Source organism: Fragaria vesca, linkage group LG7 (genome assembly GCF_000184155.1).
Source record: "Fragaria vesca subsp. vesca linkage group LG7, FraVesHawaii_1.0, whole genome shotgun sequence".
NCBI classification, from domain to species: domain Eukaryota; kingdom Viridiplantae; phylum Streptophyta; class Magnoliopsida; order Rosales; family Rosaceae; genus Fragaria; species Fragaria vesca.
In genome coordinates this window covers 15,295,337-15,315,415 of record NC_020497.1, presented here as the reverse complement: position 1 = coordinate 15,315,415, position 20,079 = coordinate 15,295,337, and the positions used below count along the sequence as shown (strand labels likewise).

At 38.0% G+C, this 20,079-nt stretch overlaps 3 protein-coding genes across 3 annotated transcripts in view; 2 read left to right on the top strand and 1 right to left on the bottom strand.

The window, feature by feature from the left end:
• The first annotated feature begins 2,389 nt into the window (after nt 1–2,389).
• LOC101299623 (para-aminobenzoate synthase-like) lies at nt 2,390–9,833 on the top strand. The gene is made up of 13 exons (XM_004308748.1): nt 2,390–2,720; nt 3,159–3,290; nt 3,994–4,061; nt 4,577–4,641; nt 4,801–4,867; nt 5,315–5,575; nt 5,662–5,788; nt 6,157–6,455; nt 6,873–6,952; nt 7,165–7,267; nt 7,387–7,469; nt 8,152–8,769; nt 8,867–9,833. Exons 1-13 carry the CDS (start codon nt 2,390–2,392, stop codon nt 9,345–9,347), a joined length of 2,715 nt encoding a protein of 904 aa, XP_004308796.1. The 3' UTR covers nt 9,348–9,833.
• LOC101299336 (G-type lectin S-receptor-like serine/threonine-protein kinase RKS1-like) lies at nt 9,379–13,197 on the bottom strand. The gene is made up of 7 exons (XM_004308747.1): nt 11,940–13,197; nt 11,637–11,771; nt 11,354–11,526; nt 10,929–11,139; nt 10,604–10,841; nt 10,249–10,390; nt 9,379–10,144 (listed from the first exon to the last, which is right to left on the bottom strand). Exons 1-7 carry the CDS (start codon nt 13,195–13,197, stop codon nt 9,863–9,865), a joined length of 2,439 nt encoding a protein of 812 aa, XP_004308795.1. The 3' UTR covers nt 9,379–9,862.
• A 3,294-nt stretch (nt 13,198–16,491) lies between these two features.
• The window catches only part of LOC101298831 (chorismate synthase, chloroplastic-like), a 5,405-nt gene continuing 1,817 nt past the window's right edge, over nt 16,492–20,079 (top strand). Inside the window, exons 1-8 of the mRNA XM_004307345.1 lie at nt 16,492–16,911; nt 17,413–17,563; nt 17,878–17,954; nt 18,094–18,152; nt 18,621–18,704; nt 18,788–18,880; nt 19,077–19,157; nt 19,924–20,055. Of these exons, the coding sequence (XP_004307393.1) occupies nt 16,767–16,911; nt 17,413–17,563; nt 17,878–17,954; nt 18,094–18,152; nt 18,621–18,704; nt 18,788–18,880; nt 19,077–19,157; nt 19,924–20,055 (822 nt within the window). The 5' untranslated portion in view covers nt 16,492–16,766. The remainder of the gene's footprint in view (nt 16,912–17,412; nt 17,564–17,877; nt 17,955–18,093; nt 18,153–18,620; nt 18,705–18,787; nt 18,881–19,076; nt 19,158–19,923; nt 20,056–20,079) is intronic.

Below are 20,079 nucleotides of genomic sequence, written 5' to 3'. Positions count from 1 at the left end.
GGGTGTGTATTTAAAATTTCTCTTAGATTTTATGGGTATATTAAATTACCAAAAAGACATTTTTGTTTCATATAGTACGAACCAAAACAATAGTTTACGTTTGTATTTTTTTTTCTCTTTCAGATCTACCACATATATGTAAATTATGCAAATTTCTAAAACTCTTATGGTTCTTCACCACTTGTAGATTTTCTATTTTGATTGATAAAAAGCAGAGCTCTTCTGTGATGGCTAAATCTAAAGTTACAACTCTTGAAAGCTGCCAAAGCATTGAATCTGGACCTAATGTTAAGAAAACAGGGAAGAAGATCCAAATATAAGTTTTAGCGACCTAAGACGTTGAAGAATTTAGAGGAACCCTAAGTATCATTATCAAATTTTAAGTAATTCTTGACTTTTGAATTTGCAATGTTAAAGACTGAAGATAAAAATACTATAGTTCTTATTTTGTTAGCATACTTGGTGATCAATGGAATCGTAATTTATATAAACTGCAATTTGCCTTCATGAAACAATTGCATTTTGAACATTGTTAGATTAAATGAAGAAAACATAAAATATGTGTATTAAAAAGGGATAATTTAGTAAATTTAGGGTTATGTTTCTAGTAAATTGTTAAAATGAAAACAATTGATAAGTTGTGTATTAAGTAGGATATGTGTATCTAGTATTTTGATACGTGTGAATCAAATTTCTCGGTTTATAATCACCCTTTCTAAAAAAACATGGATAAAAAAAGGATGAGAATAATCTCACAGAAAAAAGAAAAAGAAGAAAAAAAAAGAGGATAAACCCAATAAAAAGAACATGGACGCAGACTTGCAGAGATAGAACTCTTTTGAAAACCAGCAGATCTCTTGAGTTCTCCAATCAACTTTTAAATACCCAAGAAAAGATTTCGTCTACCGTTCTTCCCTGCAATAAACTGGATTAGTCCAATCGGGGCTTCATTATGCTTTGGAAAGGGGGAACACTGGGTTTAGCGATCTGGATCGCGAACGCACCCAGATCAGGTTCGTCCGATCCGGAACGGAAATCGCCAGGAAATTGAACGTTTCCGGTAACACTGGCGAGAACCTCTGCTCTGGTTCGATGTCATCAACTCGGCTTTTTGCACTGCACGTGCCCTAATGGCAAAACTCCTTTTTACCGTCGCTGTTTTTTTTCTTTCACATAGAAAGTCTGTTTGCGCGTGGGGCTACGCGCTGTTAAAGTTGCCGTTTGTGGAGCTACACCATGTGAACTGAAGAATCTCCGCCTTTTGAATTCGAAAGATCAAACCCGCGTGATATGCGGCCCAGGATTCCTCCCCATATTGAATCTTGATTCTGGGGACTTTCACTCTTTTCTGTCCGTATCAGGTACCTCCCTTCTGGGCGGGTCCCACATTCCCCACTCCCACCAAGTTTCCATGGTCCTCTTCCTCCTCCAGTCCTCCACTACCAATAGAGCCTCTGCTTCGCCGCCTCTCCCTCCAATATCATTTCACTTTACAACCCATTAAGGATTTACATCTCTTTCTCCATCTCTGCAGCTTCATCTGGCTCTCTTTGAGGTTAGCTTCTCACCATCTCAAGTGACTTTGTGTTTCAAAGTTCATTGCTTTACAATAAAGTTTCATGCTTTTCATTCAAGTTTCAAGCTTTACAGTGAAAGGTTCATGCTTTTCAATCTGGGATTTGTAGAACAGAATAAAGGGTTCCTGTATTTGGTTGTGTATTGGATTTGTTGGCAGCTTGTAGTTTGTTGTGTAGCTATTTGAAGTGTGAAAGTGAGTATCTTGATGCCTGATGAAGGAAGTAGTTGTACCCATTTGGCTGTTTTTGGTTCATTGGTTTAGCTTTTGGTTAAGCTCATTAGTATAATTAATGCTCATGCGGAATTGTATTGGAAGCAAAGCATAGTGGTCATGCTTGTAGGCCCTGAATTGTACTATTCTTGTTTTATTATTTTGTGCTCTCTTCAGTGATTCAGCTTCACGTTACTTATTATCATACCAACATCTCGACAGCTATAACCAACCAAGGATAATCATGCTCACCAACTTTAGCCTTAAACGATTATGTCATGTTGATAATGTGTGTGTTGGGCATTCTGTAATATAGTTAATCATAGTCAACAATTGTGGTTGTTTATCTTATGGAGAGTATCTGAAATGGGACATGTTGACTCGAGTCTTAATGCACACCATGTTAAGAGAAATGAGTGGATTTGCTCTACGTGATAAATACATGTAGGTGTATAGAAAAACTTAAGACCAAAGTCTCAAATTGCTTTGCATAGCATACTGAATTTTAGTTGGCATATCTAACTGTGTACATTGCTGTGTTGCAGGAGCTCTGTGATGCACACTCTTGCACAATCTTGATAGTCTCCACTGGAAACAAATATGAAGTTCACCTTGTGTTCGTCATCTTCAGAGCTTAGATGTCCTTTTGTTGAGGGGTTGCCCCGATGTATAAACAAGAATATGCTAGCGCCTGGACTGCCAGTGAAGGTTGATAATTTTGTTAAGGAGAACTCTCAAGCATCTAACCATGATACTAGGAAGCTGGTGATGTCTAGCAATTTGATGCCTCGGCGCATAAATGAATCACGTTTGGGAAAGAAACAACTGGAGGAGCCAGGTCGGAAGTTGGAATATGTGAGGACATTATTGATTGACAACTATGATAGCTACACATACAATATATACCAGGAGCTTTCTGTCATTAATGGCTGTATGTGAGCTCTCTTTCCCTCCTTTTTTCTTTGTACCTATTTACCTTCTTATCTGTATTTTTATCATCTATAACCCGCTCTGACCATCTCTTATCTGGTATCTTTATTTATATGGAATTGCCATATGATATTCAATGGTTGCGTGCTAAGTTGATCTATACTCCTAATGGGGCCTGGTGTAGTTTACACCGGCAAATGGCAATATTAAGCATGTCCATCTTGGTACAAATAGAACCATAAGGAGATATGAATATTGCTTGTTACAGGAAAAATGTTCTGTCTTGGTTAAACGTGGTATATTTCTTCTTGTTATAAAATGGGGTTGATCCATAAAATTGGAATGTAGCTTACTGATATTTACTCACTTGTGCCAGAATAATAATTTGATTGTGTTCCTTTAGTGTTACTATTCTGACACTTGCCTTATAATTGTGCAGTACCTCCTGTTGTGGTGCGAAATGATGAGTTGTCATGGAAAGATGTTTGCCATTACTTGTATGAAGAAAATGCATTTGATAACATTGTTATATCACCTGGACCAGGTTCTCCTACATGCCCAGCTGACATAGGTGAGAGAGATAAATAAATTTACCCCTTTTCATGCTAGTACCATCCTTATCCCATGTTATAGCATAATGCAGCATTAATTTAAGCACAGTTATGCTGTCATGAAACTTCCTTTTTCTTTCTTGCATCATTTGCTACTCATAAATGGCATTTGATCTAGGCCAAAAACAGAAACAGGAGGTCCAGTTATCCCGCCTGTTCTGCAGAGCTGACAACCTCAATTTTGTCCCAAAAGAGAAACATATATCTTCAATGGTTCAAGTATGCTGCATACTTTGTTTGCATGACATAAAGGAAATAAGAAATGTATAATTCCACCATTCTATGCAAAAGTACATAATTTTACATACTATTCTGGTAGGAGTTGGGAGATGGCTTCGTTCCTGGTAGGGCTGTAATGATGTTTGGCACCACTTGCATGACGAGAAAGATGTTCAGTCAATCACTTTCTGTTCCTTTGCACAATTTGTTGGGTCTATAGTACTTAGTATCACATTCACACATTTGTTTTGTACTTTTGTTCTCCCTTAAGCGATTATCTTTTGTATACTTTTGTTGACCTGCATCCTGTTGATGTTTTTATATGCATGCATTATAGTAAACTCTGTGTCCTTCTGTTTTCTTTCTATTTGCAGCTTCTTTTGTCCTTGCTTTTACTGTTTGAAAGTTATGATTGTTTCATTAGAAACTATTTGAATCTCTCAGGAATATGTCTTCAGGTGCTGCTTGACTGCTGGAATGTTCCTATCTTGGGTGTTTGCCTTGGACATCAGGTACTTGTTTTTCTTATATTCATTTTAAGTACTCTAAATCAAACATCAGGTACTTGTTTTTCTTATATTCATTTTAAGTACTCTAAATCAAAATGTCATAGATGCATGTGTGACAAGATTTTTCAGGTAAGATATATATTAACCGAGTACATGACTATAAAGTCCACTGTTAACAATGGTGTATACATGCAAACTGCAAAGTGATTTTGAATATTGTAAGATCTTTCTGTCCAAAATCTATATAAAAGAGCTACTTCGTCTACAACTCTTAGGAGTTTGCATTCAGATTTCTCAATCTGAAGGCTTTATGTTCTGCAAGAAGATTTTGGGTTTGAGTAATATACTTGCATACATGAGTGCCCACATGCACACCCATGCATGATTTAGATACATGGTTCTGGTGCATATAAAATTTAGTCATTTACATAGGCATGCATGTAATCCATTTCAGACAACAAGTAATCTTAATCTGAATCATAGTTCTCTTGATGCGATTTAATTCTGACCTTTAACAGGCTTTAGGTTATGTGCATGGTGCTAAAGTTGTCCACGCATCTGAACCGGTCCATGGACGCTTGAGGTATATTTATGTAGTTTTATGAGTTTGGTTTTCATGGTGCTTGACTTTCTAAATAATAGGTTTTAGATTGAAGCCGTGTGATGGGGATTTATTGGTTTCCCTTAGGGCTTGCTTTGTTGATTCCTTTTCTGACTATCTACCCATTGTTTCCCCATACAGTGAAATTCAGCACAATGGATGTGTACTTTTCAATGACATCCCGTCTGGCCACAACTCTGGATTTAAGGTCATTCTTCTCTCATGATTCCAATAACTTGATAACTTGTTGTAAATATTCAAATCTTGCCTAAAGTTGCCAACATCCAAAGAACAAAATGTTTAGCTGTCTAGTTCACTTTCAGTCTGCATCAAAATAAGTGGTAATAGTAGAGGGTTCTAATTCTCATCGGATGATTCCATTCTATCTAGTATAATAGTCAAAACTACTTACTGTAGGAAGAAAATTTGAATTACCAATTAATTTGCTAGTATACATAATATTTAAGCTTCATTAAAATGGAAGTTTATGAGAACTGTGTAATTGGAATGATAATCAGAATATCAACTAATCTAAACATATTGCAAGATCTTTTAGAAGTCCAGATAGGTTTCAATTTGTTATAGCGGTACCATAAACCGTTTAGGTGCTTGACAAACTTAATCTTAACTTACTTATATGCCTTACCTAATGTAGGTCGTCCGGTACCATTCACTGGTCATAGATGCTGAATCACTCCCAGATGAACTCATTCCTATAGCATGGACTTCTTCCATGAATGCACTTTCTTTTATTGAGACCAAAGAATCTGATGTTGCCTCTAAATCTGCCGATGCGTCTTTTTTAATGAAACAAAAAAATTGTACTTATTCACCTTCCAGCCATTCTGGCAAAGTACAGAGTGAAAGGGTTCTCATGGGCATTATGCATTCTTCCAGGCCTCATTATGGTGTACAGGTGTGTTGCATGATCATTGCAATTGTGAATGCTGTGGCTCTGCTTTCTCTCTGCAATACCCTTGACTTTATGTTTTGACCCTTCAGTTCCATCCAGAGAGTGTTGCTACTTGCCATGGAAGGCAGATATTCAAGAATTTTAGAAAGATCACAGAGGATTATTGGCTGAGATCGAGGGCATCATTCATCAACGCGCAAAATTTTCCTTTTACTGGTAAAGTAAAGCTCTTTTCTTGAACTTTCATCTTTCAATCCTGGTTAACTTTGTCTGTCAGACTCTCTATCATGCCATATCATTTGCTCAACCATATAAAGGCATGTTAACACATTCTAAGTGACATGCAGACGTAATATAAATTCATATTCATGCCATTTTTTCTGACTACTCTTGGGAGACAAGAGATCTACTTTTGGCTTTATGAGTTGATAGAACCCGTCAGATGCATTTTAGGATTTTATTCTGACAGTATATTATTTGTTTAACAAAGCTAAAGTCATGGCTTTTGATTCCATAATTCCTATATATGTCTAGATCTCTAGCTTTTGCTATTGAACTGCCACTGATCTGCAATTCTTTTTTAGCACGTATGCAGATGCCCCATGTTGGTCAACTATTGACAGACGTTCCTAAACATCGGCAACTACTAAATAATGCAGACGGTCACTTATATAAAGATGCAGACAACGTGATTTGCTCTGGCATGGTTGATATGGTAAACCTTTTGCATCCAAGCATTACTGTTAAAGATCTGAGGTTGACATGGAAGAAATTGAAGCACTTGGCCGGTCAAGTTGGTGGAGCAAGAAATATATTTTGTGAACTGTATGGACAAGATAAAGCTGAAAACACCTTTTGGTTGGACAGTTCATCAATAGAGAAGGTTTGTTGATTACTCAGTAACTTCTGTAATTGAACAACTCGGTTCTTCATCTTCCATGTTTCTTCTGTGGCATTGTATTTTACTCATTTTAGTTATTGTTCTTACATTTATTTTAAGGGTAATGTTCAGTGCATTGTATATTGAAGCAAGTGTTGTGGCATGGCATGGGCTTGCTAGTTTCAACTCTTGTTTTTGAAGGTATTTTTTTTTTTTTTTGTGCTTTGTTTTTGGGCTGTGGGCTTGCTAGTTATAACTCTTACTATGATTTTGATTATGCCATGATTGTTTCCTTTTAAGGTTTAGTTGAGACGCATGACATTAATATAGTCTTTTACTCTTTTTATGGTTGTTTTAGTTATGCTCATAAAACTAAAATTTTTTACAGCGCTTACTGTCTTTCTTTTCATAAATGTTCAGAGAAGAGCACGATTTTCATTTATGGGAGGAAAAGGTGGAGCTCTTTGGAAGCAAGTGACCTTTAAATTGTCTGATAAAAGGTACGAAGAACATTGATTTCAGCACTTGTTGCATTGAACTTTTAATTTTAGTTGACCGGCATTTACCATGCTAGTTTCATCATAAAATCACATAACTACTACTTTGTTATTCTTACTGGTTCAACTCTTACAATGACTTTTTACATTAGATCTCTTATGAGCTTTGTTACCTAGAAGGCTTGAATTAAAGTGGGATGTATTGCATTTTTCAGTGATACGACTTTAAAGGGCAGAGGTCTTCTATCTGTTCAGGATGCTCAAGGCTCTATCAAACGTTCATTTTTGGAAGAAGGATTTCTTGATTTTTTGAAGAAGGTATTAGTGAAACTGCTGCTTGTGGCGACTCTTCCTGTCCATGGCAATAATTCCTAAATGCTTATTAGTCAATTCAAGTCTACTCAGTTTTAGATGATGTGTGTTTGATCATGTTTCAGGGGCTCCTGTCATTTTGTTATGATGAAAAGGAATATGAAGAACTTCCATTCGATTTTCATGGTGGATATATTGGTTACCTCGGGTATGCAGTTAAGTTTAATTAAACGTAATATTCTTGGACCATCTTTTCTCTATTTTGTTGTTTTATCTTGTGCCCAACTGGTGGTTCCTCCCAGATTCTTCTTTTGCTAAGATGTCTTTTATACTCCAGAAATGTATTTGTTGTTATGCTTTTAATAATTCATCCTTAAACGTTAATGAAGTTTCTATGACTAGTCTTATTTGTAGTATATAAGTCACCTTGGGACAAATGAATATTTTGCCAGCTGATGATTTCCCATTCACAATCCACTCAACTGAAAATGGAATATTGAGTTTGTCTATCTTGTGTTTCTACTGAGTAATTCAGTTCCGCTTCTCAAAAGAAAACTCCTTTGAGTAATGCAAGGACTTTTTTCCAATAAAAATGTTTTCTCGTTAGTAAAAAGAAAGAAAAGAAAAATGGTGCTCATGGGTAGTTGATTGTGCTTCAATTAATAAAAGGACACACTGGTTGATAGTTAGCTCTGAAGATAATCACTTTAAGAACAAATATCCACTCAACTGTTTAGTGGTCCTTTTTGATTGAGGTTAAGGAAGTGATCATAACCTTGTTGTCTGAATGACTTGAATATCTATCACTAACATGCCAATTATTTAATTCCATGGATTTTCTACATGGCTATCGTGTTAGATCGCTAATGTTTTTGATTTCTGCAATGTAGGTATAACCTAAAAGTTGAATGTGGTGTGGATTCTAATCGCCACAGATCCCAGACTCCAGATGCTTGCTTTTTCTTTGCTGATAACCTTGTAGTTGTTGATCACCGAAATGATGATGTTTACATATTGTCTGTAGACGAAGTATGCAGACCTTTGACACCTTGGTTGGATGACACAGAACAGAAGCTTCTTAACTTAAAAGCTTCTGCTACAGGGGAGGGAAAGAAGCCAACTTTAACGGCTCTAAGATCTTCGTCCGGTCAAGGAACTTTTCTTGGTGATAAATCAAGAGAAGCGTATATAGAAGATGTGGACAAGTGCCTGGAATACATTAAAGATGGTGAAAGTTATGAATTGTGTCTGACAACTCAGATGAGAAAAACAATTGGGGATATAGACTCTTTGGGACTTTACCTTCATTTAAGAGAAAAGAATCCAGCACCATATGCTGCCTGGCTCAATTTTTCAGATGAAGACCTATCTATCTGCTGTTCTTCCCCAGAGCGTTTCTTACAATTGGATAGAAATGGTGTACTCGAAGCAAAGCCCATTAAGGGTACTGTAGCTCGTGGTGCAACACCAGAGGAAGATGAACAACGTAAACTACAGCTGCAATATAGGTAAAATCTCTTCTATTTTAACGGATTAAAAGAATTTCAGAATATATGTTCTCCTAAGATTTTGAATTTCTTCTTTCCCTTGCATTCTCTATTTCAGTGAAAAGGATCAAGCTGAAAATCTGATGATAGTAGATCTTTTAAGGAATGACCTTGGTCGTGTGTGTGAGCCAGGCTCAGTTCATGTGCCACGTCTTATGGATGTGGAATCATATGCTACAGTTCATACTATGGTCAGCACAATTCGTGGGCAAAAACGGTCTGATATGACTGCAATTGATTGTGTGAGAGCAGCATTTCCGGGTGGTTCGATGACGGGTGCACCTAAATTGAGATCAATGGAACTTCTTGATTCAATCGAAAGTAGTTCTCGAGGTATCTACTCGGGCTCCATTGGATTTTTCTCATATAACCAGACATTTGATCTAAATATAGTTATTAGAACTGTTGTTATACACAAGGGTGAAGCTTCAATAGGAGCTGGGGGAGCCATTGTTGCCTTATCAAATCCTGAAGACGAATACGAGGAAATGGTTTTGAAAACTCGAGCTCCAGCAAAAGCTGTACTGGAATTTTTATAGGGAAGTCAACATATATTTTTCACTCCTTACATTTTTTGTCGTGGTCAGTGTTACATTGTCAAAGAAACTCATACAGGCCTGTGGAAAATACCAGGCCGCATAGCGTTGCTCAGCGTTGCTTATTGATTCATGATTGATTTGTCAAAACAAATAAAGTATATTTCTTATAATCTCATCATTCTTTTACTTGGTAGCATAAAAGACTCGAGCTGTGAAACTTTTGGGTGCTTCCTCAATTTCATTGATCTCCCAGTTTAGAAACTCACTAACGGCTAGTACGTTTTGCTTCTGCCATTACCTCGACTTCTCTCCCAGATGGTCTTGTTTCAAGCATACCAACAAAAGAAAAAGGAAACAAGGAAGTTAATTGAAGGGTGATAATGAATATGAGCTCTCAAGCATATTAAGAGTTGCTACAAAGCCAGAATCAGAAGGCAGCTCTAGGCATTCTTACTGAGTTACTGGTATATTACTATGGTTTGACATACATGATATAAGATTATAGACACCTTTGATTAGCGAGCTTCTAGTGTAGTATATTCGTTTACATTAGCACTCGAGTCTTCAGTGTTGTTACTTCTCTCCAATGAAAATGCAGGTCGTATTGGATCAGGAAGATCTGCATTACTACCCAGCATGAGAAGAACTGCTGACATGTTTGGCCGGTCAGCGGCATACTCTTTCACGCACAAGAAAGCAATCTTGATGCATCTCAGAACTTCGTCAACATGGTATGATTCACCAAGAGAAGAATCAACGACTTCCAGTTCATTTCCTTCTTCCCACAAATTCCACACCTATAATAAGAAGTTTAGATCATGAGAGTAAGTAAAACTAACTGTGCCAATGTCATATATCAATGCCTGGAATGTTATTGTTTGCAAAAGCCTTGAAATTTCACCTGTTCAACCAAACTTGATCTGGGGTAGTAACTGGTATTCTTTATTCCAGTAATGATTTCTAGTACTAAAACTCCATAGCTATATATATCTGACTTTACTGAAAACAGTCCTCGCATTGCATACTCTGGTGACATATAACCACTAGAACAGTAGAAACAAAAACGATTGTCAAACATCAATATAGAAAAAGAAAAAGAAAAAGAAAAAAAAAGACATGTTGAAATTAGACTTTGGATCATATGCATTATTCATTTTTTGGTTATGGTGTTTCCCATAGAGTGAACTCATGAATTGACATGGATGATATTGGAAATAACTTTTATAACTTCTAGTTTTGTATGACTTGTCACTTACTATGTTCCAATCACTCGCTTTGTATTTGCTTCCTTCTCATCCCCCCCAAGTATTCTAGCCAAACCAAAATCTGCAATTTTGGGATTCATAGAAGCATCCAGTAGCACATTACTGGCTTTTAGGTCTCTATGGATGATTCTTAATCTTGAATCTTCGTGAAGATATAACATCCCCTTAGCAACTCCGCAAATTATCTCAAAGCGTTTTGTCCAATCTAAATGTGCTCGGCTGGATTCATCTGGAAGAAATAAAGAAACTTATAAACCTTTCTTGATTGTTTCTTAGTTTAGAGTTTTATACACAAAAGCAAAAAGAAAAGACTTACTAAAAATGAAACGGTCCAAACTCTTGTTTGGCAAGTATTCGTAAATTATCATCTTCTCTCCTTCTTGAACACAAGAACCTAAAATCCTGACGAGGTTTCTATGTTGGAGTTTTGCAGTCAGCATCACTTCACTCTTAAACTCTTCAGTTCCTTGGCCTGAATTGTTTGATAGTCTTTTCACTGCTATTTCTTTTCCATTACAAAGAACACCCTGAAATTAGAATTTATGGAGTAAGAACTAGAGAATAATGCATACCAACACCGCGCTATCGAGCTTAGCGCTCAAGATCCGAAGGTGAGAGGAACACTCATACTGACTTTGGTAAAAGGTCCCAAACCAAATTGCAGTTGCACAACAAATATATAGGAGTAAGCAGAACTAGAATTATGCATACCAAGTTACCAACATAAGGTTAAATGATGACCAAAGCAATTAGTAACTTATACACCGAGCCAAAACCGCCAGTCCCTAGCTTGTTCTCACCAGAGAAATTGTTTGTGGCTGCTGCTATGATGGTTAGATCAAAGAATGGTAAATCTGAGTTTCTTCTGTTAAGTTCATCAAGGTCTAGTGAGCATCTATTCTCTCTTTGCTTACCTGCCATTAAATACAGAAAAATTAAACTAACGTAGTCTTCTTAGTATTGTCATTTACTATGATCACAAGTGGTTGAATGATCATTTCGTTATGCAGCAAAAGTTGCTTACCTTCTTTCTTCTTCCATACAAACTGACAGTAGACTAGAGAAGCTAGCAGTACAATTACCGGGACAATAGATGCTAGTAAAATAGCCAGTTTTCTTTTCTTGCTGATTGAATTCATCGACTTATTTCCATACTGGGCTATACATTAAGATTGAAAGGAAAAAAAAGGAGTCCAATGTGTAGAAAATAATCAGCTTTTGAGAAGGTGAATATTTTTCAAACAATAGTGATGCTATTTAAGTATCTCTTTTTTGAAGTAATGAAAAACGAGCGCGTACGTTGCATAATCTAGAGAGCAAACCTTACCAAAGACTATTGCATCGACTCGCACATATAAATCGTGACCAGTATTTGGCAACGTCCTTGTATCCATCAACTCATCCCCATGCCATGTAACACATGTAGTCACCTTCCCATCTCCAATACTGGAGTATGCCATGCACGAACAATTTCTCAAACACTTGCGTCCACACTCTTTCAAGCTCACATTCCTGTCTACTTGTGCCGTAGATGACTCTGGTATTTTGATCAGCTCCACCTTGACGAACCCTTCTCCGTTTCGGCACAATGATGTTCCATTCTTGTTCCTCACACACCCACCGGACCAAACTCTCTTGTTCCAGTCAGTTGGCGATTTTGGTTCAAACCCAGGTAGGCACATGCAATCCAGGTCATTATTAACGTTGTATGACATGCAGTTGCTATTCGGACCACATGAACCATAGTTATCACATCGCTCCCATGGCGTAAACCGGAGCGTGGTCCATTGATCATCAGTCCAGGTGCTCCGCCGAACGACTCCGGACTCTTCCACCACCGCCCCAGTTACCTCATCCGCTTCATTATACATAATTGATACCTCATTCTCATTGTTCACATAACTCAGTACACTTTTATGATTCAGGCCACCCAAACATCCGATAGCAAATCGCCACAAGAGAGTTGTACCCTTGTACAGAATGAGCTGTGGGAACCCATTAGGGTTAACACCATAGGTACAGTTCCCGGTTCCTGGGTCATCTTGGGACTTCCAAGATGTTAAGTACCGGTTTAGTCCAGACCGGCGGTCCAAGCCAAGTTTCATATGTCTAAGCATCGTGTCTGAGGGATGATCAGAACTTTGCCACAGAACCCTTTGGCTACCATTATTATTATCAAGCAAAACAAGATTTCCTGTATCAAAAAGCTTGGCCATAGTGTTGTTTGGCCAACATAGAGTAATATTAGCAGACCAAATAGGAATGTTTGAGTCCTTACCATAGATGTTAAGGCCTCCATCTTCATGAATGGCTAGGAGGCCACTACTGGTGTCATTGATAGGATTGTCTCTGTTTGCAACCCACACAACTCTTCTGTTTGGAACGTTGTTATACCAAACTCCAATGTAACGCTTGCTAGAGTTGCCCGGGCTGAAAAACCCCAGTGCAAATACGTTTCGGCTCGATACTAAGACGACTTTGTCGTCTCGTATGGGTTGGTTTGGAGTAATGGTGTCAAGAGAAATGCACAAGGGCAAGGCAAGGAAGATAAAGAACATTCTGAACAACCTTTTTGTAGAATTCATGGTTTTCCCAATGAGGATTAGTACCATACTATAAGTATATATATTGGCCAAAAAATGGAGATTCATAGCCAATTGTTTAATTGATTCATATATATTCTATATATGTCACACCCCGGGACCCGCTCCGCCGTAACACGATATTGTCCGCTTTGGGCCCCCGGCCCTCACGGTTTTGTTTCCGGCAGCTCAGGAGCAACTTCCCAATAGGTCACCCATCCTGGGATTGCTCTCGCATCGACATGCTTAACCTCGGAGTACCCATCCCCTCCGAAGCCGCTGAGCCACCAAAAGGCCTCGTGTTAGATTGGAGGTGGGCATGTACATATACAGCACATAACCCCTCTCCGTTTGACCGATGTGGGATATTACAATCCACCCCCCTTGGGAGTCCGACGCCCTCGTCGGCACACTCGCACCACACGGCAGAGTGGCTCTGATACCATTTGTAACACCCTAGGACCCATTCCGCCGTAACACGATATTGTCCGCTTTGGGCCCACCGGCCCTCACGGTTTTGTTTCCGGCAGCTCAGGAGCAACTTCCCTGTAGGTTACCCATCCTGGGATTGCTCTAGCATCAACATGCTTAACTTCGGAGTACCCATCCCCTCCGAAGCCGCTGAGCCACCAAAAAGCCTCGTGTTAGATTGGAGGTGGGCATGTACATATACAGCACATAACCCCTCTCCGTTTGACCGATGTGGGATATTACAATCCACCCCCCTTGGGAGTCCGACGCCCTCGTCGGCACACTCGCACCACACGGCAGAGTGGCTCTGATACCATTTGTCACACCCCGGGACCCATTCCGCCGTAACACGATATTGTCTGCTTTGGGCCCACCGGCCCTCACGGTTTTGTTTCCGGCAGCTCAGGAGCAACTTCCCAGTAGGTCACCCATCCTGGGATTGCTCTAGCATCAACATGCTTAACTTCGGAGTACCCATCCCCTCCGAAGCCGCTGAGCCACCAAAAGACCTCGTGTTAGATTGGAGGTGGGCATGTACATATACAGCACATAACCCCTCTCCGTTTGGCCGATGTGGGATATTACAATATATGTTTCTCTTTCTTGCCGGCCGGCCTCTGGATGTATCACATTATTTGATGTGGCCTCAACACCGGTCACACACCGGCATGTAAGATCCTATGAAGTATTGGATTATGTATCTTGGCATGACTTTGTCAAGGTCGCCACTCATCGGGTCTGTAGTCAACTATCTTTCTAGGTTTTCTTCAGATCAAAATGGTCTGCATGTCACCCTGGAGTTGACACTGAAGAGAATCATCAATTTAATAGTAGATCATCTTTGAGGTTGGAAGAAGTCAGACCAGTGAACAGTGATAATCTAAGATGCTTGCCTTCTCTAATTAATCAAAAGTAGTTCTACCCTTTTCTTTTTTAATTTTTTTAATTTTTTGATGCAGAGCATATGAGACAATATTTAATTATAAATTCGTAATCTTTAATATTTTATTATTGATATAGTTTTAAAAAGTTATTTTATAATTATTAGAATTTACGTTTAATTAGTTTTCTTTTTAGCTTGAGGCTACTTATTCTCTAAGTATTGTAACCCATATAAATATTAAGTATTGTAACCCATATAAATATAGGTATTGTAATATTTGTTGGGGATTTATGTTTTATGAATAAAATCAGTCTATTTGCGGCATTGATTTGCTCTTTTCTACAAGTTTGCTACTCCTTATTTTTGGTATCTGTTGAGTGACTGTTAGATCTCGATACCTGATCCGCATCATTTTTATTTTTTTATATGTAAACCTTGATGAAACTAGGGTAATTTATTGCAAAAGAAAAAAGATGAATACACCATAGCAGGAGGGACCTAACTCCACTCTTATCAAAAACAAAAAAACAAACTAATAACTCACAAGAAAACAACAAAAACAGAAACAAAAGGTGGGAAACCCCAACCAATCGTTATTACAAAGAGAAATAACAAAATTTGATGGCAAGTCCCACCACGTCAAACCTGAAGATTTTATCTCTTCATTTGCCAATGCATCTGCAACTTTGTTACATTCTCAAAATATATAGGAAGAGTGAAAATTCATATGAGAAATTCGGTACAAGCAATTGCTCCACTCTACACTTAGTTGTTAACACATACACTAAAGTGGGAGAGCGAAGGAAACTAAGAACTAGCTCTGAGTCTACTTCCAACCAGATATGCTTCCACTCCCGTACCCAAGCTAATTCAATAGCCTTGATAACAGCCATAAACTTCAGCAGCAACAAAGCTTGGAATCAGAGCAAAAGCACCCATAACTTTGCCACTGTAATCACGAAATAGCCCGCCATAACCAGCTTTGTTTGAACTACTTTTCCATGCCCCATCAGTTTTTAGCTTAATACACTCATACAGAGGAGGGTGCCAGTTAACTTCGATTACTCTTGGAGCACGCCGAGGCCGACATTGAACCTTAACTTTCTCAAAACCACAAGCTCCTAAGTAGAATTAAACATGCATCCAGTGGCTAACTTACTTAATGAAATAACATGGCCTGAAATAAGGGAACATATCTTGTGCCTTGAACTCCAAATAAACCATAGAGTAGTAACAAAACATGCTGACCACAATTCCCTTAATTGAGGACTTCGAGTAGAGCTTAGGTCAAGGTTCAACATATGCAAAACTGAAGTGGGAGCGCCCTTTGCTGCCGACAAAGAACAAGCCTTTCCTCTTTAACTACATTGATGTACAAGGAAATGGTTTTGAAAACACGAGCTCGAGGAAAAAGCTGTGTTGGAATTCTTTAGGAACTTAGGATTGACATATTCTTTATTGTATTTTGGTATTTTTCTCGTGGACAATGTTGTATTGTTTACAAGAAACTTTAATATAAGGAGTGTAGCTACATGTGGAAGTATAGGCTAGGTAGGTCAATTCATAAATCATATATAGCGATTGAGATAATCTTATTAGGAGTATATATAGGTTTTTTATTTTGGTCAATGTAAGAGTATATGTCTTAAATCATTGACAAGCTTGATTACTCTATGTGTAAATCGGTTTAATTTCTATCGCTAATGTAGCCACTTAGACTAAACAAAATGTTTCTTTGTCTTTTCTTTTGTTGTATATCAATCTTAGAGTCGGTCAAATGCATGTAGCAATGTAACGTATTCTTAATACTTAAAAAAGAGAATAAAAAAAGAAAAAAAAGAAAAGAAAAATGAAAAACCACCAACCCCAAAGTGTCTAATGGCACACCACTTGGAAGTTGGAACCAGGCATCCCAAATTCCCAAATCCTCAACTCCGACCCGAAAACGTTTAAATCACTCCTACTCATACGGTCCTACACACTCCTAATCTTACCAAAAGGACCAGAGAGACCACCAACCAAAGCACATGAACAAGTTTGAGGTCGACGAAGTGGAAGAGTGGAAGAGTTGTGGTGGTTGGTGAAGTGAGTTGGTGCCATCTACCCCCCTTTCTCTCTTTTTTTCTATCCCAAACACATCACCCGCTTTTGTTCCACATTTTCGTTTCTCGATTCAAAACAACATTGTTGTTGTTTGAGCTGAGATTTTGTGATCCCAATGGCTTCTTCGTCTCTGTCGTCCAAACCCTTTCTGGGTTCTGCTTTAAGCACCGAACGCCTTTCTGGGTTGTGCTCTGATCTCCGAAACCTCTCCTCCCCCTCCCTTCACTTCTCCGTCTGCCGTCGACCCGCCAAGAAGCTCCGTCAGTTTTCTCCTCTATCCTCTGTTTCATTTCGGTTTTATTTAATAGATTTGGTAACTTGATTGGTATTGCTTAGTTGGGATCATTGAATGAGGCTCTATATGATGCTGTGTGTTTAAAGTTTGATTCTTTGCATTTTGTGTTAAGAGATTTATTGAATGCAATGTTGTTTCTGGATATTGTATGTTGTGGAGTGAGTTTGTAGTGCAATGTGTGCTCAAGTGCAAATTTTGATATCGAAAGCATGAATCTTTATTTGTTTGGTCCATGAAGTAGTGAACTTTTCTCTGGAGAAAGATAAGTCAATGGTTATTGTTGCGTCTTTCCAACTAGATTATGCAAGCATATTGGGATTTGAAGATTGAGTGCCTGTGGTTTCTGTGAAGATTACGTTTAGTTCTAGTGGAAGATTGAAAGTGAATATGAGAGTGGGTGTAAGGGTTTGTAGTTAGTTAGGAGTTGGACTTTACAATGTCTGAAATGTTTTCTGGTGGATTTCAGAGGTGCAGGCAGCTGGGAGTACTTTTGGGAATTACTTCCGTGTTACAACTTATGGAGAGTCCCATGGTGGTGGTGTTGGTTGTGTAATTGATGGAGTTCCTCCTCGGAGACCCTTGTCTGAAGCTGATTTGCAAGCCGACCTTGACAGAAGGTATTTTGTTATAGGGGTTTCATGTTCATTTTGATATTCAGGGGTAATTGGATGCCTCTCCTGGTTTACATTTGCCATTTGTATGCTTGATATTTCACATTTCATGTTCATTTCAAGGACTTCTGGCGGTATGTCCTTATGAATGCTCATTGTATGCTGAGACAACGTTCTTCCTTGGATATATGCATATGCTTGGTATTAGTTAAATTTGCTTCCCATAATTATCTTGGGGAAGCTTCCTTTATAGGTATTGGTGTCTTATTTATTTTGATGCAATTCTTTTCATGAATTAGTGATTAGAGTTGTTGTAACAGGAGGCCAGGCCAGAGCCGAATTACTACCCCTAGGAAGGAAACCGACACATGCAAAATACTTTCAGGAGTCCAAGGAGGTTAGGTCTTTGTGGTTTTAACCTTTTCTTTCTTAGTTTTTTTTTTTTTTTTTTTTTTGAATGTGTTCTTCAAATAAGAAAATTTCTTCTCAAGTCATTAGTGTATACTCTGATTGTGGCCATATAATACTAACTTCAGGATTAACTACGGGAACTCCAATTCATGTGTTTGTACCGAATACTGATCAGAGAGGAGGGGTAAGTATCTAATGCTTAGGGACAATAATCTTTATTCGTCACATTTTTGAATTTATTACTGTTATTAGATATTTGTCGTTTTTTGGGCCATCAGTTTTGTACTTCCGTTTAGTCTGAGAGTTCTGCTTTTGATGTTTCAGATACATCATATATACTATTCTAGTACTATATAGATCTGTGCACTTATGTGTCAAGACTCAAATGAATATGATGGATGCTTGTGCTTCTTTCTTGTTTCAAACACTTTTGATTGCATATTGGAGGAGTTTGTAAACAGAATGTGAGGCCTGTAAAACCCCGTAAATGGTTTACTGTTGTATTTCTATATAATTTTCCTACTTATAAGGTATTATATAATGTTAATTGACTATCACATGTGTGCTTACTTGTCTATTGAGCTGTTTTGTTCTCAAGTGACACTGCTTATAGCAAATACAAAGGTTTACCATTCTGTTGTTTTCATCTTAGGACTATGACGAAATGTCAATAGCTTATAGGCCTTCGCATGCAGATCTCACATATGACATGAAGTATGGTATCAGATCAGTGCAGGTAATGTCTTGTTCAACCACTGAAAGGTTCACAAGCATCTTTTAATTGCACATTTATAATCTGAACCCAATCTTTAATTGAAGGGTGGTGGTAGATCTTCAGCTAGAGAAACAATTGGAAGAGTTGCTGCAGGAGCAGTTGCTAAAAAGATCCTCAAGGGTTTCTCAGGAACTGAGGTGAGTGTGCACTTTGTGTGTGTGTGTGCATGCTTTGCTGTGGAATTGGAGAACTTTCTTAATGACTTTGTTTTTTCAACACACGGATACCGACACAGTTTTCTTCTGAGGAAGTTATCATCTACACTTCTCTTTTTTTGTTGAAACTCTTGTTGTTTCATTCAAATCTTTACCCCAATGTTTGTCACATCTTCAGGTTTTTGCTTATGTTTCGCAAGTTCACAAGGTTGTACTCCCAGAGGACTCGGTTGATCATTACACTCTGGCACTTGATCAGGTGCAAGTCTGTATTTTAATTTGAAATTTAGTGTATGATGCACGCAAAAAACACACAAATACTTTGACACATGAGATGCTAGTTTTATTTTATAGAATTAGTGCAAGGCAATAGAGTTTAAATTATGTCACAATCAATTTCTTAGAGCGTAATGCAGACTTAAAATCAGAGCATTTCTGTAATCTAGAAAGTAGTAATCAGGTAGGCTCCTCCACTGACACACCCTCTTTGACAGTATGGCACCCCTAGAAACTTGAGGATCTTAAGAAAAGTTACCAAAATTTTCTATGTCCTTGTCACATATGGTCACATTTTCTGAGTTATTGACTACAGTAGTGATTAGTCTCCCAAATAAGGGAAGAAGTTTTCATTTCCACACACTTTCTTTATAATTGTTTTCCCCTTCAACCTGTAGTTAGTAAAGAGATACCCTGTATAAGCTCTCCATTCCCCTTAGTATATGATGCAACATAAAATAAACTTAATAATTAAAGCACTGTAACTCAAAATTTCAAGTTTTTAAAACATCCTACATCTAAACTGATCTTGGATATTTCAAAGTAAGAAGCACAACCATTATTGTGAAGCTTACCTTTTTTTTTAAGGTTTCTTAAGTACTAATATATTTTCAGTTATGTGGATTTTTGAAGTATTATTGATACTATTGTTATTGTAATTCACAAGATTTTCACCATTATGATAATTCCTGTTCAATTTTGCATGCTTGCTCATTAGCTGAACTGGTTCTTTTGTGAAACATTGCCAGATTGAGAGTAATATAGTTAGGTGTCCAGATCCTGAATACGCAGAAAAGATGATTGCTGCCATTGATGCTGTTAGAGTGAGAGGAGAATCCATTGGTGGTGTTGTCACGTGCATAGTTAGAAATTGCCCACGGGTATACTCTTTCTCTCTCTCTCTC

Coding starts and splice junctions, on each gene's coding strand:
- LOC101299623 (XM_004308748.1), top strand. CDS start 2,390: ATGAAGTTCACCTTGTGTTCGTCATCTTCAGAGCTTAGATGTCCTTTT. Junction 4,062..4,576: donor GTGTTTGCCTTGGACATCAG/GTACTTGTTTTT, acceptor GACCTTTAACAG/GCTTTAGGTTATGTGCATGG. Junction 7,268..7,386: donor TTCTTGATTTTTTGAAGAAG/GTATTAGTGAAA, acceptor ATCATGTTTCAG/GGGCTCCTGTCATTTTGTTA.
- LOC101299336 (XM_004308747.1), bottom strand. CDS start 13,197: ATGAATTCTACAAAAAGGTTGTTCAGAATGTTCTTTATCTTCCTTGCC. Junction 11,527..11,636: donor TGTATGGAAGAAGAAAGAAG/GTAAGCAACTTT, acceptor ATTTAATGGCAG/GTAAGCAAAGAGAGAATAGA. Junction 10,145..10,248: donor GATCAAGTTTGGTTGAACAG/GTGAAATTTCAA, acceptor TTCTTATTATAG/GTGTGGAATTTGTGGGAAGA.